The following is a 25,707-nucleotide window of genomic DNA, read 5'->3' as shown; positions in this document are numbered from 1 at the left end:
TCCAGCTCATTCTTTGTAATCTCACCATTAGTCTGGGGACAATTCTAACATTTGAGAAATAAGTATTAATATTGTTTTCTTACATGAAAATTTTCATAAAAAAACATTAATTCATTTTAATATTTTAATCCCTTTAAAAATATAAATAAGTAGGTAAAGGAATGGTAGGTAGCACTATATAAATATAATGCCCATGATCCTGGACATTTAAAAATAATTTTTTTAGTTGGAGAATTGGGAGTACAATAGGAGTAATCTTCCAATTATCACCAGAAAAAAGCACATCAAGATTTTATAAAGTAGGAAAAAATGATAACCAATATGAAACTTGTAAGAAAAATAATGTGTACATATGGTTAGTTTGTTGTTAAAACCCTAGAATCTGTGTCAGGTATAGATTTATTTTTAATTATGACCTGAGATCATCCTAGTAACTTTCATCATGGTTATTGAACTATTTTCTACACTTTTGTCTCTACTTTGTTCTTTCTCTTTAGAACTCTGATTTCATTTTTAAAAGTGCAAAATCTATCTTTACTTCCTGAATATGACACTTACATTTAGATCTTTTTTAAAGGAGAGCTATTTTGAGCTGTTGCATTTACTTTTCAAAATCATTACCTTTGTCATGGACAGAGTGACTTCAGAATAGCCAAAGTCTCTAAAAAGTAATTGTCCTTGAGTTTTTTTCCTTGAGAATTCAAAGCCATTTTTATCCTATGCCCTAGATAAAATATCTCCCTGATCAATTCTATTTTGCGGTTTCTGGCATTATTTGTTTCTGAGATTTGACAAATTTATACCATCCCTTCTAGAAACAGCTTGGCAAATTCCAAAAATAAAAAAAATATATCTTAAAGTTTAGGTTTATAATCACAAGCTTTTCTAGTCCTAAGTGCTAATTTTGCCAGGCAAGATTTTTTTCATACCCTTATGTTTGTGACCCCAAAATATCATCCCAGCAGAATTCAGTAAATAGTGATCAGTTCAGAATAGGCAATAAATTTACTAAATTTGTAATTATTAGCATTAAAATTAAAGCTATTAATTTTACTCACCACAAAAACTTTAGGTAAATCTGGAACTTAGGAACACACAAATGATATATGTAGATAATATATTTACTTTGTTTTATTACTTGGCATCATATAAACACAGGTGATGGAAGGGAGTTAATTCTGTACAGCATTAGAACATATTCAATGGAAAAAATAACTCAGAAGTTCTAGTTTTCCCAATACAAATGTACAGAACAATCAGAGAGGCAGAAGTCTATAGCCAACATTCACTTAAGGAGAGGATTTAGTACAATGGCACCCCTAACAATGATAGAGAAAGAGCATTTTTGAGGTCTCAATAAGACCCAGGGCTGCTTACTGGGGTCCTGCAAAATGTCTGACCAAAGAGGTAAAGAACGCTAAAATCAATCCCATGCTCTACTTGCCAAGCCCCACACCCTTGCTTGGGACTGCTTACCCCAGTATGTATTCTGATAGATAAGTCATGCCTCCAAGCGACAGCATCCTCAGAGGGGGATCTTTTCCTACTGCCACAAAGGTAATGTACCTCTGCCCTAGAACCACTGAATTAAAATATATAGCAGTGGGGTTCTAGAGGGGAGGGGGTGGGGGGATGGGTTAGCCTGGTGATGGGTATTAAAGAGGGCACGTACTGAATGGAGCACTGGGTGTTATATGCAAACAATGAATTATGGAACACTACATCAAAAACTAATGATGTAATGTATGGTGATTAACATAACATAATAAAATTAAGAAAATTAAAAAAAATATATAGCAGTGGGCCCCCATCACTTTTTTTAAATTTAAATTCAATTAGCCAACATATAGTACATCTTTAGTTTCAGATGTAGAGTTCAGTAATTCATCAGTGACATATAACACCCAGTACTCATCACATCATGTGCCCTCCTTAATGCACGTCACCCAGTTACCCCATGCCCTCCTTAATACCCATCACTCAGTTACCCCATCTCCCCTCCAGAAAACCTGTTTGTTTCCTATAATCAAGAGTCTCTCATGGTTTGTCTCTCTCTCTGATTTCTTGAGTCTCTTCAATAGCTCAGCTAGTAGAGCAGAGGACTGTAGGTGACTCCCCCAACACTTTTTATTTTTAAAATCTTCTGATGGGGGCACCTGGGTGTCTCAGTCACTTAAGCGACTGACTGTTGATGTCAGTTCAGGTCATGATCTCAGGGTCATGAGATCAAGCCCCATATTGGGCTCCATGCTCAGCAAGGAGTCTGCTTGAATTTCTCTCCTTCTCCCTCTGCCCCTCCTCCCTCTCCCTCTCTCTCTCTCTCTCAAATAAATAAATAAACATTAAATAAACTTTTAAAAAATCTCCTAATGATTCGTAAGGACTTCCCATAGCTAAGAGAAATTTTAGAAATAGCACTACTTCTTATATCACATCTTTTCAATACATTGGAGTTAGTGCAGGGTGGAAGCATGAATGAATGAATGAGTATGTTCAGCTGAACCAGAAGTCTTGTATAAAGTGCTTTAACTTCATAATACATAGGTTAAATCTGGGCAGCAGAAAATCAACCCAATGACAGTTTAAAAATTTAGTCACTCTACAACATGCTAGATATACATATTATTAAACAGATAAGTTGATTTTCCCTCCATGGATTACATAACAAATTGGTCATTCTGACATTGTATAGGAACAACTTTAATCACAACTTACAGAAATTATAACACTGAGAATAATATAATGTAAGAGAGGAAAAGGAAGACACATAAATTTTGAATACTCTTAAGCAGAAGGACTTGGGGGAACATTTTATTTACATCGTCTCAAAACAGATTGTGGCTCAAGGAAGATAGACAAGGAGGAAAAAAAAAGAAAAAAAATAAGACTCAGCTAATTTAATAAAACTATGGCAAAATTAAGTAAGATAAGAGCATGAATGGATTTCTCCAGGGAACCATCAACAATGACCATAGTTAGGCTTGTGAATAAGCATATCCTACAAATGGTGGTAAAACAAGAGTCCTGAACAAGGTAATAGCATGGAAAAATCAACAGTTTATAGTCAGACACTTTTTTTAAATTCCAGCTCCATCAGGTATACCTGTATTACATTAATCTTGTTAATTTCCTTCTTCAAGCTTCAGTTTATTCAACTATATGTCATAGGATTATGTGTGAAAGACACACAAAAAGTGCCTAATAGTACAGAGTACAGAACAAACACAAAGTAAATACTAACGCTAAGCAATTGTCTTACTAATTTTCAAGATTGCTACTGCATAACAGCATCAGTCTCAGGAATACTGAGAGGAAAGACAACTTCCTCTCTTCAGGAAAATCAGAGGCAGAGAAGACAATGCAAGGAGGATTAGGCATGGAATCTTCGGAAGCAGACTGTCAAGAAAAGAAGGCTTGATTTCAATGTCAAAATTTCAGTTGTAAGCTTACAAACCTCCCTAAAATATTCACTTGCTTCTCACTCCTTTAAACTATCATTTCTGTTAGTGTATTTAAGAACATTTTTTTAATTCTCTCTCAAATCTACCTCCTCTCTCTCTAGTTTATTTACTGCAGCGTCCCTCACTCTACAAATGCATCCACCTTGTGGAAACCTCCTATCCACTGACTTTACCACTGATCATAAACTCCTTTATGTTCTCACTTCTCTCTTTATCCAGCTGGGTATTGGGAATCCATCTCTGGTATCACTCTTTTATATAGATCATTCATTTTCCTTGCTCCTCTCTCCCTTCACCCTACTCTTTTGGAAAATCCTAATTCTGTTTAATTCAACTCATGACTCCCTCTGCAGTGCTGGGAGTAAAGAGTTGGGTACTGTTCTGTTCTGTGCAGTTGAACAGAGCAGGTTAAAGACACACAATTGTGGTCTCCCTTGAAGTCTGAAAATACAAGTGGGCATTCAGCACTGCCCTGCAATCTAACTGCATTCTCTTAGTAAATTAACTTTCTTCTTCTCTTGGAAAACTAATTCACACCTTCCTTCCTATACTCAAATTTCCATTATCTCCTCCCTCCTTTCCCACTCTCTCGATGACCTTGACATCTGTATCACTCAGAAAATTAGAAGCAATAGCACAAAATCCTCTCCAGTGCCAAATATGCTCAACTCCCTACTTCTGTATCCATATACTCTGCCTTCCCTCCTGTTACAATAGTATTCTTAACCGTGTATGTCCATGTATGGATGTGTTTGTGTGCCTGTGCATGCGTGTGTGCACACATATATGCCATGAGACCCTTTAGCAGTCTGGTGAAGCCTATGGATTCTTTTCAGAGTAATGTTCTCAAGTGCATAAAACACAATGCTTAGGAATACAAAGGAAACCAATTATATTAAAATTCAATGATCAAAATGTTAAAAAAACCTATGGTACCGTAATACATGTGTTTCCTTATTAATGCATTATACAAGATGATCTAGCAGGTACTCTAATAACTACCATATCTTAATATAGCGAGGAGAAAAATATTTAAGATATTTCCAACAGTTGTGATTTGACAATATCTATACTGGCAGCCAACTCTGACTTGTTGATTCATTATTAAAGGAAACATTAAATTTCAGTTAGAGATCAATAAAAATAAAGATGTAGTTTTTTTGCCCATCTGAGCTCACAAACTTTCTGAATTCTTAACTGTGGGCTTCTTGGAAATCAGTGGATACCACATTTTAAATCCCAGACAAAGCCAAATATTCCACTTATACAAAAATTGACCATATATTGGGTGAAAAGCAAATTTCAAGGAATTAAAATCTGACCTTAGAAAAGCTAAACCATAGAAATCAATAATAAAAAGATAACTCCCAAATATCTATATATTTGGAAATTAAGAAATACTAAATAACTCATGTGTCAAATAATGAATTAAAGTAAAACTTAGAAGAGTTTTAAATCTAAATTAAAATAAAATTATAACAAAAGATGAAATATCCAAATTTTTGTGATGTAGATAAAGAAATGTTACAGGACATTTATAGCCTTTAAATTTAAATGCATAAATCAGAAAGGAAGGGTTGAAAATTAATGAACCAAGTATCCATCTCAAGAAGTAAGAAAAAGAAAAACAAAATAAACTCAAAGAAAATGGAAGAATGATAAGAGCAGAAATTAATGAAATAAACAAATATACATTTAGAGGGAATCAACAAAGCCACAGACTGATTCTTTGAAAAGATTAACCCGTTGGTAAAACTCTTGGAAGAATAATCAAGAAAAACAAGAGACAACACATACCACCCAAGGAACATCACTATAGATCCTACAAACATTGAAAATATATATGAGCATGTTATAAGCAACTTTACACTGATAAAATATTGAAAATTTAAGTGGTATGAACACAATTCTAATAAAGAACATTTACAATATGAACAAAGAAGATACAAAAATGTGAATAGTCTTGTGATTATTAAGGAAATTAAGTCCATAATTAAAAACCTCTTAAAGAAAACTCCAGGCCAAGATGGCTTCCCTGGTGAATTTTTCCAAGCACTTAAGGAAGAGTTGTCCTCAATCTTACAAAAACCCTTAGAATATAAAGGGAAAAGTGAAAACTGTTTATCTTGTTTTGTTACCATAATCTTCATACCAAAATCTGACAAGGAAAGCACAAGGAAAGAAAATTAAGTCCAACCCCACCCATGCACATAGACACAAAAATCCTAAACAAGATGTTAGCTAATCATATTCAATAAATACAAAATAAATAAAATATAATAATCAAGATGATAATAATCAAGGTTGCTTTAATGCTTAAAAAATAATAATTCACATTAACAAAATGAAGAGGAAAAAATGTGATCTCAGTAGGTGCAGGAAAAAAGTTTCATAATATTTTACATCTATTTTAATAATTTAAAAATAGCAACTACAGGGCGCCTGGGTGGCTCAGTTGGTTAAGCGACTGCCTTCGGCTCAGGTCATGATCCCGGAGTCCCAGGATCGAGTCCCGCATCGGGCTCCCTGCTTGGCGGGGAGTCTGCTTCTCCCTCTGACCCTCCTCCCTCTCATGCTCTCTGTCTCTCATTCTCTCTCTCTCAAATAAATAAATAAATAAATCTTTAAAAAAAAATAGCAACTAGGAGTTTCTTTAATATGATTTTTAAAATGGACAACAAAAATATCTACAAAATAAAATTTATTTAAGTTAATGAATGTAAGATATTCATAAAAGACCTTTTTTTTTTCAGAATACCAGCAACAACAATGTAGAAAATAACCTGTACAAAATACTATCACTCAAAATAGCATCAACAAATACCAAATAGGCACCTTTGTTCCCATTTTCCGGGTGAGGGGAAGCCTAAAGCACCCAAGGAGAAATGAGTAGGAGCAGACGGAGGTGGAGTAGGGATGGCATTTAAGGCAGGGGTGCAAGGGAGGTTGGAGCTCTTTGATAAGAAAGTGTCACAGAATGTTGAACCAAAATGAGGAAGGACAGCAGGTGCTGCAAAGATGGTGGCAGCTACGGCAGCGCTTCTACCGACATTTTATGTTACATTTCAAACGCTGGAAATAAAAGTGGGTTCAAGTTTAGGAAATCAATTTGCAGGATCAGAATTATACACAGCTGCATGTTCTACAAAATCTCCCAGATCAGAAGAAGCATTTTTTAAAATATATGTCAGGTTTATTTAGCTACAACATAGATACGGTAAAATTGATTCCTTCCTTTGTATATGAGTTTTGACAAACATATTCAGTCATGTAACCAAGACTACAACCAAGATAGAGACTATGGCTGTCACCCTCAAATTTCTCTTGTGCCACTTTCTGGTCAATCTCCTCCCCTTCTCCCTAGCCTTTGGCAAGGATTGGTATGTTTCATAGTTTTGTCTTTTACAAAGTGTCACATGCCTCTTTGCTTCCAGAAATATCTTTTAAAAGAATATAGGTACTGGGGCGCCTGAGTGGCTCAGTTGTTGAAGTGTCCAACTCTTGATTTTAGCTCACTTCATGATCTCAGGGTTGTGAGATCAAGCCTGGAGCCCATGCTGGGCATGGAGCCTGCTTAAGATTCTCTCTCTCTCTCCCACCACCTCTGCCCCTCCTTCCACCCTCCCAGCCCCCACAAGTGCACGCATGGGCTCTCTCTATAAATTAAAAAAATATTTTTTTAAAGAATATAGCATTTAGGAGGACACGTGATGTGATGAGTACTGGGTGTTATATGCAACTAATGAATCATTGAACACTACATCAAAAACTAATGATGTACTATAGGTTGGCTAATTGAATTAAAAAAAAGAATAGAGGTATTTCTAAAACACTCTGAAATTTTCTCACTACAACAGCATTTTACTATAGAAATTTCTGATAACTTCATATTCTAAGCAAAATTTTAAGTAAAAATCCTATGCACAGTATAGTCATGTGTATTAAAACAGACAAAATATTAAATATGGATGAAAATACAGTAGTCCCCCCCTTATCTGTGGAGAATATGTTCCAAGACCCCCAGCAGATGCCTGAAACTGCAGATAGTACCAAAATATATATACTATGTTTTTTCCTATGCACACATACCTATGACAAAGTTTAATTTATAAATTAGGCATAATGAGAGATGAACAGCAGTAACTACTGATAAAAACAGAACAATTATAACAGTATACTGTAATTAAAATTATGTGAATTCTCTCTCAAAATATCTTACAGTTCTGTACTCACGCTTCTTGTGATGATGTGAGCTGATAAAATGCCGATGTGATGAGATAAAGAGAGGTGAATGATGCAGGCAGTGTGATGTAGCGTTAGGTTACTACTGAACTTCTGACTATTCAATTCATCAGAAGGAGGATCATCTGCTTCCAGACCGTGACTGATTGCTGGTAACTGAAACTGCAGAAGACAAAACCACAGGTAAGTGGGGACTACTGTATATGAAAATAAGTTTAAGAGCATTTATATAGTCTCTTCTATGTGTCAGATACCTTCCTAAATACTTGAACACGTATTAAACCATTTCATCCCCAACTACTTTTTAAGAAGATTTATTTATTTATTTTAGAGAGAGAGAGTGAGCAAGGGGTTGGGGAGGAGCAGAGGAAGAAGGAGAGAGAAAACCCCAAGCAGACTCCTGCTGAGCACGGAGTCTGAGGCAGGGCTCAACCTCAGGACACTGAGATCATGACTTGAGCCAAAATCAAGAGTCGGTTGCTTAACTGACTGAACTACCCAGGTGCCCCCATCCCCAACTATTATAAGTATTTTTACACATAATAACTCATTTAATCCAACAACACTATAAGGAAGCTATTGTAATCCAAATTTTATGGATGAAGAAATTAGGCCTCAGACAAAGAAATTTGCCCAAGGCAAATTTACCAAATGACTGGTAAGGGGCAGAACTGCTCACTTGGCAGACAAGTTGGTTCTATAGCTAATTTCTAAAAACAAACAAACAAAAAAAAACAAAACAGAAAAAACAAAAACTGAAGAAAAGAGAATATAAAGTTCAACTAAAATAGATTGGGTCATAACACCCCGGAGTTTGAGGATGACCTAGTCATGCATCTATGCATATACACTAGCAAATTAGATTAATCAAATCAGCACACTGTATAGGGAAAGGAACTTGCAGCCATCACATCAAATTCCCTCATTTTATCACTGGAGAAACTGAGGTCCAGAGACAAACAAAAATTTGTCCAGTATTACTAGGCTAATTTATAGTTTACTTGGCAGTCAAATACAGGCATTCTCTACTACACTCTTTCAAAATATCCTTAATCACTTTGAAGTAGATACTCCATGCTAGTTGCCTGTCACGTACAGAGCTCTTTTCTGAAAACCCTCAAGGGTCTTCATTCTCACAAAAACCTTCTGAATGAAGTTAGATGAAATGTGTTACACATAGATGATTATGGCTTATTCCACATGGCCTTGCTAGTCCAGGATCTTTGCATGACCAAAGGGGCCTGTGAGGTGTTTATTACGAGAGCTGAGCCCTATAAGGTTACTCTCTAATGAAGACTAACTGGAATATCTTGGAGAGGGGGACTTTAAATGAGAGAAACAGACATAGTTGACAGGTACAAATGCAGAGGGAAACAGAAAAAGCAGAAGTTTGGAGGCACTAGATTCTCTTGAGTAAACCAAGGACTTGAGATCCAAATAAAAACTGGTATCAGAATAAAATGAAATAGGAATATGGAAGCAACATTGAAGGAACCAAGTCACTAGTCCTAGACTGCCCTACAGTCAATGTAGTGACTTTTATAATACTAGGCCAGGGTGCTTAAAGTGCAGACCCAGTCTAGCAGCATCAGAATCACTTGAGAACTGGTTAGAAGTGCATCAGGGCCCACACAGATTTACTCAATCCAAAATGGGGTGGGGTCCAGCAAACTGTGTTTTTAATAAGCACCCCAGATGATTCTGATTATCATACAGTTCAAGAACCACAGCACTAGGTCAGCGACTATACCCTGAATGGTAGTCTGAATGACATTCCATTTCCTTACTTTCTTACTTCCCTAAATCCTTTAAAACAAAATCCTGTGTCCTGCAGTCACCCTGCAGTTTTTGTTCCTTGCAGCAATCTAATTAACACTCAGCTTCAAGTGTTGGAGAACTGTATATAATTAATTTTAATGAATTGTTTGAGCTTTAATTATTCAAATTATGCTACTCTTTTGCATATTAATTTCTTTTTTCATTCATTAATTCAGTAAATATTTATTGATTGCTTGCCATGCGGTAGACAGTACACAGCAGTGAATATACAAAAATTCCTGCCTTCATAGAACTTAGACTATGGGGAGAAGAAACAGAAAATAAACAGATAAATAAACCAAATAGATTAGATAAGCTATGGAAAAAATGAAGCAGTGATAAGGAAAAGTGATAAGGAGTTTAGAGCAGGTTTTGTGATTTTAAAAAGGGTGGACAGAAGTTAGTAGGAAGGGATCAATGAAGGGGGGGAAATGGGAGGGAGAGACGAACCATGAGAGACTATGGACTCTGAGAAACAAACTGAGGGTTCTAGAGGGGAGAGGGTGGGGGGATGGGTTAGCCTGGTGATGGGTATTAAAGAGGGCATGTATTGCATGGAGCACTGGGTGTTATATGCAAGCAATGAATCACAGAACACCACAAAAAAAAAAAAAAGAAATGTTACGGTTTTGTAATTTAAAAAAAATAAATAGGGTGGACAGGAGGGCATCTCTAAGGTGACATTTGAGCAAACACCTGAGGGCTATATGGGAGTAAGCCTTGTGGGTAATTGAGGGAAGGGAGATTTTAGAGGCTTGTAGGAACAGCAAGGAGGCCAGCATGGCTGGAGCTAAAGGAGTGATGAGAGGCACAGCAGACAGAAAACCAGAGAGACTAACAGGAGGCTGGATGGTTTAAAAGTTTATAAGAGATTGTAAAGATTTGGGGGTCATTCATTAGTTTTATAAGGCATGGATATTTTATTTCTCTAGTCACATAAACTTTGGGGTTCTTTATTTGATAGGAATAAACTGCCTCGCTTGTTAACCAACATGCGAAGTATGTTGGTGCCATTTGGGAAGGCCAGATTGACCTACTAGCTTTACGATCATAATTCCTAGCTGGCTCCGGAGAGAGTAATACCAACAGAGGGGTCTAAACCACTCTAAAAGGGAGAATCAAAAAATAAATCTCTTCTGGTGGTCTGGAGATAGATGAATTCTGTGCAGCATTTTGAATAAAGTGACCTTTTCTGAGGTGAAAATGACTCCACAGGGGAAACAATTCTCTTTGGGATAGTTCATCTTTAGGTTGGGAGGATGCATGTGGTACTTTGTGAAACCTTTTGTTGCCAAGCACATAGAAAGTTGCATGAAAATGTTCAGCTTCACATAGCTGTAAGACCTAAATCCATTTGAACAGACGTACCTGGAGACAGGAGTGATTGTAAATAGCACATTCCTTCATTGTACATCTTCTGTATGTTGGGGGGTCAGCACTGAACACAACAGACCGCAGTTCTGGCCACATGGAGCTCACACTACAGGATAAGGAGTCAGAAAACAACACATAAACCGTAAGCAGGCAAATTTCAGGTAATCACAAGTGGTATGAAAAGGGAAGCAGGGCAAAGAGTGACTTGTAGAGGTTGTGGATTTCTACTTTAGATTAACTGGTCAGGGAAGCCCTTTCTGAAGAGATGACATTTAAGTTAAAGCCTAAAGGGTGAAAAGCCAGCCTTGCAAAGGCTGGGGGCCAAGAACAATTGGAATGGTTTATGATCCACAATAATCCTTAACATTTATATTGTGATCTGTGGCTCTCGCTTGTTTCACCTACACTGTTTTGATTTTTTTATCCTCACAATATTAATGTAGACAATGTACAGTTGATATTATTTGCCCTATTTTGCAGATGAGAAACTAGGTTTCAGAGAGGTCTAAGGGCTTGCCAAAGACAGGATCAGTTGATGGACCTTGGCAGGCATTCCTTCCTGACCCAGTTTGTTGCTACTGTGATTCCAAAGAAAATGAATATTCTCAAGTTGAGTGACACCAATGTCACACAGAGGACAGAAAACAAGAACAAAATTACATTTAGGTGTCAGTTATTTGTAAAAGATAAAATATAAGTAATTTTTTAACTATAGTTTTTAATTGCTCCTTATTTTTCATTTAAGAGCTTTAGTTTTGGTCATCTAGGTTTGAGGGGTGATAGTGTTCTCTTAAACTGCCTGAATTTGGGGGTGCCTGGGTGGCTCAGTCAGTTAAGCATCTGCCTTCAGCTCAGGTCATAATCCCAGGGTCCTGGGATCAAGACCCATATCGGGCTCCGTGCTCAGTGGGGAGTCTGCTTCTCCCTCTCCCTCTAGGTGTGCTGTCTCTCACTCTCTCTTAAATGAATAAATAAAATCTTTAAAAAAAATAAACTGCCATAATTTGCATTTCCTCCTAATTTAAACAATAGATACTTGAATATTATATACTGGATGCTGAAGGATTTAATAAGATTTAAAAAAACAAAGATATAACCGAAACAAATTTCTGCTACATTTTGACCTTACATATTCCTTACAGGCATGGATTTTCAGAATAAATCCATGTACAATTTCCAAATGTAAGGTTACCAGGGCAAGAATATATTTGACCAAAGGAGACCTTAAAGTTAAAAAGTTTTGAAAAATATAAACTATTATACTCTATTATTGATATTTGTATTAAGATCTATGCAATGGTAAGCTTTTCTTCAATTCCTAGAGGCCTGTATCACAGGGAAGACTACATTTTTCCGAGGATTCTTTTGTTCCCTGGCATTCTGACATCAACACTGTAAATAACAAGAAGATTTTTTTCTAGCTATTCTAGAAATGTGTAGTTCTCTTTGTCATTTTACAATGATGAATTTCAGGGAATAAATTTAAGAAATATTCTTGTCATCTTTTCGTGAGATGAGAAAGCCTTTCTTTGTCTCATGGATTTTAGAGGACTACAATCGTAAGTTCAGCTTCTACGCATCACAATTAAGCGAGAAGTATTTCTAACATTTACTGAAACATAATATTTTGAAATTACAGGATAAAATGTGATCTCATTTAACACTAAAGCTGATTTTACCACAGTGCTCTCTATCAGTACATAATAAGAGCCTGTTTGAAAGTTACAGCACATGGCAGGAACACAGAGGGATAAAGACAAACATTGGTAGTATTAAAGTCAAGCAGCAGGTGCAAGTTGTGGCAACAGCAGTATTACAGTAAGAGAGACTATGTGCCAGCAGCAGCAGTATACCAGGTGCCAGGCTATGCACTCTACTTACTCTATCTTACGTGATCCTAGCAACAATTCTATCACACAGGGACTTACAGAATCACTGCATCAGTTTTACATATGAAGAAACTGACTTGCAAGGATTAAGCAACTTGCCCAAGATCACATATTTATCGACTTGTAGAGCCAGATGCCATGCAGGGGAGCCTGGATCTGAAGCAGTCCCCTATTGTCATTGTATAGTAATTCTGTTAAGCATATATGGCTTATTTATATACTAGTGCAGCATTGGTATCCTACAAAATACTAGTGAAAGTAAATGGTATTTCTTATTAAAAAGATCCCATGGTCAAATGATCTTAAGAAACCCTGCATATTAAAATCTCTTCTTGCAGATTTACAATGCACATTATCAGATGGAGGCCCAAAGGATTCCTGCAGCAAATAATTCTGCTTAACCAGCATTTTCCAAATGTGTGTGAGAGTATGTATGAGTGTGTGTGTGTGTGTGTGTGCATGCGTGTGCGCTGTAACATTTCATGAATTTCTAGTGGAATATAGTTTGGGAAACACAACACTCTTAGATTTTTTTTTTTTTTGCCAATATTCCAGTACTTCAGATAGACTCAGGATAGGTATTAAAATCCAATTCAAAACTTGCCATTAAAAAAAAAAATTATGGAAAATTTCCAACAGTTTTTCACCTATACCTATTGTCCCTACATCACCCACGTCCCATTTACCAGCATGCCAGACATACGAATGTATAATACTTTGTAGGATGTCTGCAAAATTGGGAAACACAGGACAAACTTACTGTTAAACAATGTTAGTTTGATTTTCACATATATTTTGTTGTCAGATGTATACTTCTGAAATTAAAGATATGAGTCTAATTGTTCATCTAGTATTTATAGACTTTTGAATTCCCTATATTACTATTGTGTATCAGATTACGCTAAACTGAGAATTACTGTTAATCAAGAAAACATGGAAAATTAGCTTTATCAAAGCAAAACTTCCTCCAGTATGTAAAATGAGTTATTGTTTGTATTAGACATCTACCCCTTGTGGGAAGTAGTCAAAAACATGTTGACCTTCCTTGTTAGGCATGATATGGATATATGTACATCCTTCATCATCCCATACCTAACTTCAGAGCACATCTTTGTGCCCCACTCCCTTCCTCTCCCATGCATCCACTCTGCATCTGCCAGGAGTATCTTCATAGAATATCACATTAATTATAAACTTTCAGGCTCTGTGTTACCAAATCAACATCTCTCAAAATGAACTCCACAGAGTATAAGCTCCTCAAAATGCACTTGCTATTTTGACAAAGAAAAAGATTCCATTCAAGAAAGAATTATCCTGGATTAAACAAAATTAAACTGGTTCCTTTACTGTAAAATTTGTGAATTATGAATCTATAAAAGGAGGACATATTGTACAGAGTTTCTGGAATTTGCCTGACCATGAAGACCAGTTATCAAAGAGCATCTCATAGTCCCAGAATTTTTTAGAAGTCATTTGAAGAACTGCTGACCTGAAAAAAGAGAAGCAAGTTCTCTGGGGCACCTGGGTGGCTCAGTCGTTAAGTGTCTGCCTTCGGCTCAGGGCATGGTCCCAGGGTCCTGGGATCGAGTCCCACATCGGGCTCCTTGCTCCACGGGAAGCCTGCTTCTCCCCTCCCACTTCCCCTGCTTGTGTTCCCTCTCTCGCTGTCTCTCTCTCTGTCAAATAAATAAATAAAATCTTAAAAAAAAACAAAAAAAAGCAAGTTCTTGGGCCTGGTTTCCAGGTCATTATTATTTGGCTGCATCCTATTCTGTTCAACCTTATTTCCCAACACTCTCCTTAATAAATCCTTCATTAAACTTCTCTCTTTACTCTATCCCAAATGTGCTACACTTACTACTGCTTTATTCATTCACTAAATATTTATTGAACATCTATTATATATTATGCACTATGAAACACAATGCCTGCCTGCCAGTGAAGGAAACAGACAAACAGGCAGGATTTGTGCATAAAAATGAGGGCTTTGCTGTTGGTGGCAATGCAAACTGGTGCAGCCATTCTGGAAAACAGTATGAGGTTCCTCAAAAAGTTAAAAATAGAACTTCCCTACGATCTGGCAATTGTTACTACTAGGTATTTATCCAAATGACACAAAAGTGTTGATTTGGAGGGGCACATGCACCCCAATGTTTATAGCAGCACTATCAACAATAGCCAAATTATGGAAAGAGCCCAAATGTCCATCAACTAACGAAAGGATAAAGAAGATGTGATATATATACACAAAGTGGAATATTACTCAGAAGCCATCAAAAAGAACGAAATCTTGCCATTTGCAACAACATGGATGGAACTATAGTGAATTATGCTAAGCAAAATAAGTCAGTCAGAGAAAGATAAATATATAATTTCACTCTTATGTGGAATTTAAGAAACAAAACAGATACACATGGAGGGAAGGAAAAATAAAATAAAATAAAAACAGAGAGGGAAGCAAACCATAAGAGACTCTATAGTTAAGAGAACAAACTGAGGGTTGCTGGAGGTGAGAGGGTTAGGGGGATGGGCTAAATGGGTGATTAAAGAGGGCACTTGCTAGGATGAGCAATGGGTGTTATATGTAAGTGATGAATTACTAACTTCTACTCCTGAAACCAATACTATACTATATGTTAACTAACTTGAATTTAAATTTTTTTAAAAAATGAGTGCTCTGATGGAGGGGAATACTGGATTCAAAAGCAAGCACAGGCAAACATCTAGCCCAGCCTTGAGAAAGCTTCTCAGAAGACGTATCATCAGATGAAGAAAGATGAGTGAGTGAGCAAGGTGGGGATAATAGGAAACATTGTAGGCAAAAAGCATATGCAGAGAAATGAGAAAGACCATGTAGGATTGGGTACCATCATACGGCAGTAATGTACTCTAAGGGGGTGGAGTGCAGAGCAATAGGTTGGACAGATAGGCTGAAGGTAAATTTTGCTGGTCCCAGCCTACCTTCCTAAAGAATTTAGAATTTATCCTATTGTATAGACAAAAGATTGGCAAAACCTTTTCTGTAAAGTATAAGAGTAAAAATTTTAGGTTTTGTGGGCCTTATGTTCTCTCAACTATTTAATGCCACCATTGTAGTATAAACGCAGTCATAGACAATAGGTAAACAAATGGATGTGCCTGTGTTCCAATAAAACTTTATTAAAAAGCAGATGGTTGGCTAGATTTGGTCGATGGGCTATAGTCTGCCTCACCCCCACCCCTCTATACTGAACCTTTTTTCTCAAAGTTTCATCTGAGGTCCAGCAGCAGCAGCAGCAAGAAACTTGTTAAAAATGCAGAATCTCAGACTCCACTGCACACCTACTGAATCATTTAATTGTACATGCACGTTCAAGTTTGAGAAGCACATCTGGTAAACACTGAATGGTTTTAAGCATAAAATGATATAATCAGCTTTGTTCCAGCTGCAATGTGAATCTTTGGTTTGGTCAATGTGAATATTCTCCATTCAATATTTTCCATATCTGCAAACCCTCAATATTGTTCAAGCCCCAGCGTGAATCTATCCCACCTATAAAACCATTTGCACCCAACCTGAAATGATCACTTCCTTCTCTGATATCTTAGAGCACAAAAACATGTTTTTTCACTTCATTGTTTCTGTGAATTTTCATAGGTCATAATCTGCTCAAGAATAAGAACTATCTCCATACATCTGTATTTCCCACAAAACCTAACAATAAAATTCATGGAGTAAAAAATGTATTCCAAAAGAATGTGCTAGTTTAGTAATTGGTGTTGATAATTTAGACTAGGGCTACAGAGTTGTTAACTGTGGCACTGGTATTGCCTTGGGGGGCATGGTTTCATATTCCACAGAAACGAGCTATCATTGGGCTGGGAGATTCTCTAAAAAGTATACCTCTAAGCCATGAGTACTCTTAGATGCAAGAAGCCTAGGTCAGAGGAACTGTATGATTCAGAACAAACTCATCAGAAGTTTTGGCAGGGGAAATCAACTCTGAACAAGGGCATCATTTGTGGATATTTCTTTAACTCTTAAAAGTCTGATCTTCAGAAATATCCATCAGAACTTTGTTTCACCATAGCAAGAGGCCTGTGCAATTCCAAATCAAGGCCCTAAAGTGTGGCTGTGTTCACTTGAGGCATTTATGGAATTTGTTATAATCTTGTAACCATCAATCGAAGGTATCCAGGATTCCAGTGTTACCTCATTTTCTCCTGATTGGTGAAGGGGTGTTGGTGGCTAAGTTGACCCTGAAGCCCTCATTCACACAACCTGGGGTCTCTCTACATAAAAATGAACAATGAACTTTTAGTTCTTCAGGAAAATCTCTACACTGCAACACTCAAACTTAGGGCACTTGCTAACCTCCCTATTTCTGGACAGGTAAGATTACCCTCTGGGATAATTTACCAGAACCAAGGTTCTGGGGGCCAGGACTAGGGATGGAGTAGAATAATGCTGGTCCACGGGCTGTAGAACATAGAACCCAAGAGGACAAACTAAAAGAGAGATTATCTAAAGGTAAAACCAGAATCAGAATGACTCCTCTGTCCAGTACAAAAAATCCAGATAGTTACAAAAGAATGTGGAACCATATAGCAGAGCAAACACATGACTAAGGGAAAGTGGAAGGCAGAGCCAGGAATGATTCCCAGAGGTATGAGAATATAACTACAAGACTTTATGGAGTGCCAGAAACCTTTTTTGTGAAAGAGAAACTGTTACAAACAAGCAGCCTTTTGGAACAATAGGAGTTTGGTCTAAGTGGAATGTAGTTCATCTAGTTCTATAGATCAGAAGGTGGAGAAGAGGATAAATGTCACTCTACTTAACCCCATAGTTTCCTCCATATAATGAATATCACAATATTTTTAAAAACTTTTCATGAATGGTTTTGGGAAGATTTAGATTCATTAACTTTTAAAAGGAAACAGCTTTAAAATCCCTTTTCTGGCCCACTAAGACTTTCCTCAGGCTCATCTAGAATGAGTATTGGCCAATAGAAAAATCCCATGAGAACTGAATCTGGCAGCCACAGTTCAATTTAATGACTAAATATTATCAGGTTTTCTTCAAAGAAATGCCATTAGGGAGGCATTAGAAAAGCAATGGTTTAGCATTTCAGAAACTGTCTATGAAGATGGTACCATAAATTATAGTAATGAAATAAAAATTAACTTCGAGCACTTACAATATACTAAACCTCAGCACTCCATACAGATGATATCATTGTTTTCTCACAGAACCCTTTTAAGTGACAATGTACTCCCCATTTTATAGATGAGGAAACTGAGGTACCAAGCGACAGGTTCACACAGAGCCAATCTGACCCTCTGCTTTTAGCCAACACATAGAATGGCACCCCACCATGCTGTGTACTCAACAGCCTATAGAATCCTGTCTTCTTAAGTGATCATTTGTTCAATGTAAAAGAACATCATCAACAGTACAAAAGGTTATTTGAGACATTCCCATTTTATGAATAGTTTCAATGAAATAAAATACTTTTAGTTAAATTTACAAACTTTCCAAATATCAATGAGCTTTTTTCTTTTTTTTTTATTTATTCATGAGAGACAGAGAGAGAGACAGAGGCAGAGGGAGAAGCAGGCTCCCCGTGGAGCAGGGAGCCCGATGCGGGACTCGATCCCAGGACCCTGGGATCATGACCTGAGCTGAAGGCAGACGCTTAACCGACTGAGCCACCCAGGCGTCCCTCAATGAGCTTTTTTCTCACAAAATCAGCCTTAGTTCTGAAATTTATAAGTTGGTTTGTTTTTGTGTTTATAATGCAGATAGGCCTAAATGTTTCTCTAAATATAACATATTTTCATCAATTATCTTTAGATATCTTCCTGAAAAAAAGAAGCTAAAAGAGTCTAATAATACTGAATTTAATTAGAATGCAATGATTTACAGAACATTTCAGCATTTTATCCCACAGTTTCTATGTGAATGTTTAAGACTGGAATATGACAAACCTCAATGAAAAATAAAAATGAATGTACTGAAAATACAGCAACTAAATGATATAGACATGGTAAATATTAACTAAAGAAGCTCATTTTGAACAAAATGAAAATGTTTTATTCCCTATAGAAATCTATAGGGAAAATGGTTGAGAAAATATTTTATTTATTATTTATTTATTTTTTAAGATTTTATTTATTTGACAGAGACAGACAGACAGCGAGAGAGGGAATACAAGCAGGGGGAGTGGGAGAGGGAAAAGCAGGCTTCCCGCCGAGCAGGGAGCCTGAAGTGGGGCTCGATCCCAGGACCCTGGGATCATGACCTGAGCTGAAGGCAGACACTTAACCAACTGAGCCACCCAGGCGCCCCAAGAAAATATATTATTTATTAAAGAAAGTGACTATTTTTAAAATTTATTTTTTTAGACGGGGGGTGGGGTGGGCAAGAAGAAGAGAGAGAATCAAGCCAGCTCCATGCCCAACATGGAGCCTGACATAGGGTTCAATCTCACAACCCTGAATTCATGATTTGAGCCAAAATCAAGAGTCTGATGCTTAAGCAACTGAGCCACCCAGGCATCCCAGAAAATGACTGTTTTTTAGCAGTATATATAAGTTTACTTAAGTTATCCTTAAGAAACATAGAAACTACAAAATTCTGTGTACCTATTCTGATTTACAGATCTTGCTTGGAATGAAAAAAATAAACCTACTTTAAAACAGCTCATTTTCTTATTCCTTTCAAATCACTCTCCTTAATTGTATAATCCATCTTTTACAAACTGTTTTACTTCCATAAACTCTGGATGTAAGAGAAATATGGATTACTTAATACTTTTACTATAAGTATGTATACAAAGTCCTTGGAATATTTTGAGCTTTCAAGATGAATAACTAAGTTATTGAGTATAAACTATGTCATTGGTATTTGTTCTTTTACACACATTATCAAAAACTGTGTGATGCATATTGCTATCTCCATTTTATAGATGAGAAAGCCAAGTGATTTATTCAAGGTCACACAGCTAGTAAATAAAACTCAAATTACCACTTGATTATCCTTCTTCATATCCCAAATATATCTTCATTCTTATTGACATCAAGAAGAAATCTTATATCAAATAGATCTACAAGAATCTAGAGTAAAATGAGAATGAAGTCAGGAGAAATGGTAATGATTATAACGATGTTGATGCTATTTAAAAGGTTATTATATCCCAGTCATGAGGTTAAGCATTTTATATGCATCATTTCATTTAATCTTAAGAATATTATATGAAATAAGTAGTTTGACTATCTCCATTTTATAAATAACAGAGACAAAAACGTTAAGAAACTTGTCTCACTCCAAAATTAAATATCTTAATCTCCCCAGAATCAGACATGAAAATGTACAGGAAGATTTGTCAAATTAATTTTATATAGTATATTATAAACCTATTAAATGTATGGTTATGAAGCCTAATAATGGAAAATGCTTGTGATAGAGTTGGAAGTAGAATATACATATCTGAATATACTACATTATTATAACTATATGAAAACAGACTTAATGAAGGACTAGAAGTAGAAACATATATTGTTGGAAGAATTCTAAAATGATCTCCAATGACCCATGCCCTTGGTGAAACTATGAATATGACAAAATTTCACTCTTATGATTGTATTATGTTATATGACAAAGGGATTTTTGTAAATGTAATTGAGGTTCCTAATCAGTTGAATTCATCAAAAGGAATAGTATTCGAATTCATTATAATCAGATGAGCTCTTAAAAGCAGGTCTAGAGACAGAAGAGATTCTCCTGATGGCCTGGAAAAAGCAAACATCTGTTTGTGAACTGCCTGCGGAAGCCATGTGGCAAGAGCTGTGGGCAGCCTCCAGTAGCTGAGAATGGTTTCTGGATAACAGCTAGTAAGAAAACGGTAATCTTCATCACAGAGCCACAGGGAACTGAATTCTGACAGCAACCCTAAAGAGCTTGGAAGAGGACCTTGAACCCAAAATTAGAATTGCAGCCTGGGACAAAACCTTGATTATAGCCTTCTGAGACATGAACAGAGAGCAGCTAAATTGTCCCCAGACCCAAAACTGTACAGTTTTCTTCATCTGTAAATGGGGTTTAAAATAGTGTCCAACTCATAGTGTTGTAAGGATTAATTAGTTGATTGATGTGAATTGCTTGAAATAATGGGTTTGAATTATATATTGTCATATAGCAAAATACACCCAAACTTAGTAGCTTAAAACAACTACTATTTATCATCTCACAGTTTCCAGGTGAGGAATCCATATGTAGTTATCTAGATCCTTTAGCTCAGAGTCTGTCTAAAGGCTGCAATCGAAGTGTTGGCCAGAGCTGGAGTAAAGGCTTGGCTAGGGAAGAATCAGCTGTCAAGTTCGTTCATGTGGTTATTGGCAAGATTCAGTTCCTCTCAGATTGTTGAACTGAAGAACTTAGTTGATTCTGGCTGTTGGCTGGAGGCTACCCATAGGTCTTTGTCACATGAGCCTTTCCACAGAGCAACTCACAACATGGCAGCTTGCTTCATCAGAGAGAAGAAGCAACAGAGTGTGAACACAATGGAAGTCACATTCTCTTTGTAACCTAATCTCAGAAGTGACAGCCAAATACATTTGCTGTATGTTCTATTCATTAGAAGAATGTTAAAAAGTCCAACCCATAGTTAAAGGGGGGATTACACAGGACATGAATGCCAGCAGGCAGGAAACATTAAAAGGCATCTTGGAAGGCTGATGCCTGAAATAGTAGTTCTCAATAAATGGTAACTATTATTGGTATCATTAAGTGCTTTTTAAGAATAAGCTAAACACAAAAATAATAATTGCAAGATAGCCTAATGAATGTTTATTGAGTACTGTATGATAGACACTATTTTAAAAAGTAAGATACAAAGATGAAAGGGGCATGGACACTTATTTTTCAGGGAGCTCACAGTCTAATGGGGGAGAAGAACTTCCATTTAATGTGATGGAAATAGGTATAAGATTCAATGGGATTACAAAGAAAAGCGTAAATGGTCATCTTAAGGAATGAAGTGATGCTTGACTTAAGTCTTGAACAATAAGTAGGTGTTGACAAAATTGGGAAAGAGCATTCTAAGCAAGACAGATATGGATAAAGACAGGAAGGGGCAAAAGAGCATGGCACATTTGGGGAAATACTGGTTGCCAATATGACTGGAGAGTACCAATAAGTAAGTCTACAAGGAAAACATAGATTTCCAGATGACAATTCTTTCCAGATGAAAGAATTATGGTTTAGCTTTGAATGTGAAATATGAAGACTCAGAGGTGGGATGTCTAAGCATAGAAGCTGAAGAGGCACTCACATACAGGTTTCTAGTTGAAGAGAGATATATCTGAGCTGGAGAGGTAGACTTCAGTATCATCAGAAAGTAGGTGTTAATTGAAATCCTATGAATAGATTAAGTCACCTGGAGAAAGTTTATAGCATAATTAAAGAGTAAGCCTAAGAGGAACCTTAGGAAATCAATATTTAAGATGGAGGATAAGAGCACAAGAAAGAAAAAGAGTAGTCAGAGGGGTAGAGAACAATCAGGAAAGCATGATGTCTTAGCAGTTAAGAAAGTAAACATATTCAAGAAATGGAAAATGGTCAACAATGTCAAATGACACAGAGGGGTCAAGTAAGAGTGACCAAGTAAAATGTGGATGGTCAAAAGAAATCCACTCAGTTGGCAAGAAGAAAAAGGTCAATTATCAGTTCTTACACCCATCAACCCTCTATGATCACTTTTTTAAAAGACTTATTTATTTATTTTAGAGAGAGAGCCCTCGGGTGGGGGAGGGGAGAGGGAAAGGAAGAAGCAGCAGACTTCCTGCTGAGCATGGAGCCCAACGCAAAGCTCTATCTCACGACCCTGAGATCATGACCTGAGCCAAAATCAAGAGTCAGATGCTTAACCTACTGAGCCACCCAAGTGCCCCTATGATCACTATTTTTACCCTTAGTTTCCAAATGTATGCACTGAACTAGTAACTTGCCAAATATCACACAGCTAGTGGGTGGTGGAGCCAACACTTAATTCCACAGTTTACAGGTCCCAAAGCCTGTTTTTGAACTCTAAACATAAAGTTTGGGTAAAGCTATTACAGTGGTGATGATGGCTCTCAAAATGATAGGTCTACATCCTCATCCTTGGAACCTGTGAATATTATCTTATTTGGAAAAAGCATCTTTGCAGATGTACTTAAGAATCTCAAAATGAGAACATTCTGGATTATCCAGTAGGCCTCAAATCCAATGACAACTGTTCTTAAAAGAAACACAAAGAGGAGAGAGACACAGGGAGTAGAGGCATCCATGTGAAGACAGAGGCAGAAGTTGGAGTGACACAGTGACAAGGGATGCCTAGGGACACCAGCATCCGGAAGAGACAAGGAAACATGCTCTCCTAGAACCTTTAGCAGGGAGCACAGCCCAGCCTACATTTTGATTTCATAGTTCTAGCCTCCCAAACTATGAGAATAAATTTCTATTGTTTTAAACCACCAAGTTTGTGGCAATTTGTTATTGCAGCCTTAGGAAACTAACGTAGTTGGTATCTTAGCTTGGGCTGCTATAAAAAATACCAAAAACTTCATTGGCTTATCCAAGAAGAGAAACTTACTTTCTGACAGTTCTGAAGGGTGGAAGTCTAAGATCATGGTGCCAGCATGGTCAGATTCTGGTGAGAGTCCTTTCTGAGGCAGTAGACAGCAAACTTCACCTTGTATCCTCACAGAAACAGTGAAGAGCTCCTTGAGGACTATTTTACAAGGGCACTAATCCCATCAATCCAGCCTCTAATCTCATGATCTTATCACTTCCCAAGGCCCTACATCCTAATACTATCACACTTGGAGTAGGATTTCAACATATGTATTTTGTGAAGACATAAACATTCAGTTCAAAACAGCTGGTAATGGTGTTTTTTGTTTGGTTTTTGCTTTTGTGTTGTTTTGTTTTGGCCATATTTTAGAAGAAAGAATCATTGCCAGGAAAAAGGAATTCCACTAATCAAATGAACCATTTTAAAATAAAAACTTGATTATTGTTATTTAAAAGACCATTATTATGCACATTCTTTAGAGAATCAAAGGTGCTTTTATCATTTGAACTCAATATCTATATCACTGGTGTAGCAAAACGTCCTAATAAATCATCAAAACATCAAAACAATAAGCTTTCAATTAAAGCTTTTGATTATAATAACAAATGCTTCCAGAAAAGCAGAATATTTTAAAAAATATTTTAGTACTTTATAGGAATAATCTCTTCTTAAATCAGATTTAATCAAAATTTTTCCAGAAAAATTATTTTATTCAACAATATTGAGATATTCCAGCACCATGCAAAACTGACTTAGTTTGACTATTAGAAAGTATGTTGGTGATCTAAATTAAGAAGTAGTAAGTGGTGGTCCTCAACCAAAATTTTCCCAATGACTCAAACTCAAGATTTCTAACATTTAATTTTTCAAGTTTATCACAGCTTCTTTTTCCGGTGTCAATATATTTTCATTGGTTGGGCACCAAAGGTACATTATCTTCTCCAAAGGTATTTTAAGAGTACCTCATTAGTACTCTTTTCACCAGATTCATAAAAGATAAATGATTTTACATTGTTTATGTGGCTTCATTCTCTTTTGCTATTTGACATTACGACAGATCTTGATTTTAAATACTATAATGCACTCAACATAATTATGCCCTATTTTATAGTTTGCTACATTATATTTGAAAAGTACATTATTCATTGTAGTCTGAAAACTTTTTATGGGATAAATGTGAATGTATTTATTTGGTTAACAATGCTTCAAGCAAAGTAAAGATAATATTAAAATTGATGTTTCCTCTGACTGCTAGAACACACACATATGGCACACATAAATGAAATTACTTATTCTGAAGTCATTACACTAATTTTATTAGTACATTATATTAATATACGATAGTATATTTGTATATTATGTTAATATACTATATTTATTAGTATATATACTAATTTTATTTAGTCATGTTATACTAATATCCAACAAGTATGAGACAAATATCAGAAGTCAGATTTTATTTTATTGCAACATAAAGTAAAAAGGAATATGAGATGGGGTTAGTGCATGAAAAATAAGTACATTTTTACCCTCTTAAGGCAATTTCAAGACAGTGTAGTTTTAATGGAAAGACTATGAACCTTTTATTCAAGCAACTATGATTTTCAATTTCTGTTCCATCACTAACTAGCTGAGTGATACAGCATTTGGTAATTAACTTCTGTGAGACTTTATTCTTATCTGCATAATGGGAGATTCCCTACCTTCTGGGCCACTGTGAAAATTAAATGCAGTAAATGAGTAAGGTATTAATAGTGACTGACAGTAAATAATCACTACATGATTGATATTGTTATTGTTGCTGTTGAATATACCTTTAAGATTTGAAGTGTTAAAAGGGGCAAATGCACGATTTGTGAATCTTCCTAGATACGATATCATTTCGTTTCTTAACATCTCTTTTCAGATTCTTCTACCATTTCTTTGTAAATTCACCTCACTGCTTATATGTTCTACCACAGAGAATCACAACTTTGAGATATCTTATATAACTGACTGTATCATTATCATGTGGCTTCTTAATGTTTTTTATTTATTTATTTATTTTTATTTTGATGTAGTGTTCCATGATTCATTGTTTGCGGCTTCTTAATGTTTTTAGGCAACCAAGCTCACTAAGGAAACATGGAGTCCATAATGAATGAAGAATAACATACTTAGGAAATGCTTCCATAGATGTTTTCCTTTTACTTGATGTGAGGTAATGATAAGTTTTCTATACCTCCTTGTGTACAGTAAAGTATGCAAACATTGGAATACAATTCAAAGTCTCATTAGCAGAGTCAGATGTAGCACCTCTCCTTTAAAACAGATAAATAAGTCAGA

General features: G+C 36.3%; 1 protein-coding gene across 1 annotated transcript in view; it reads right to left on the bottom strand.

The window, feature by feature from the left end:
* Positions 1-7,454: 7,454 nt before the first annotated feature.
* The window catches only part of LOC115943817 (uncharacterized), a 113,600-nt gene continuing 95,347 nt past the window's right edge, over positions 7,455-25,707 (bottom strand). The window contains exons 4-5 of the mRNA XM_081828154.1: positions 10,890-11,001; positions 7,455-7,865 (exon numbers count right to left, since the gene is read on the bottom strand). Of these exons, the coding sequence (XP_081684280.1) occupies positions 7,677-7,865; positions 10,890-11,001 (301 nt within the window). The 3' untranslated portion in view covers positions 7,455-7,676. The remainder of the gene's footprint in view (positions 7,866-10,889; positions 11,002-25,707) is intronic.

This window comes from Leptonychotes weddellii, chromosome 1, assembly GCF_054177405.1.
Source record: "Leptonychotes weddellii isolate Sample4059 chromosome 1, ASM5417740v2, whole genome shotgun sequence".
Lineage (NCBI taxonomy): Eukaryota > Metazoa > Chordata > Mammalia > Carnivora > Phocidae > Leptonychotes > Leptonychotes weddellii.
This window is presented reverse-complemented; position numbering and strand designations above follow the sequence as displayed.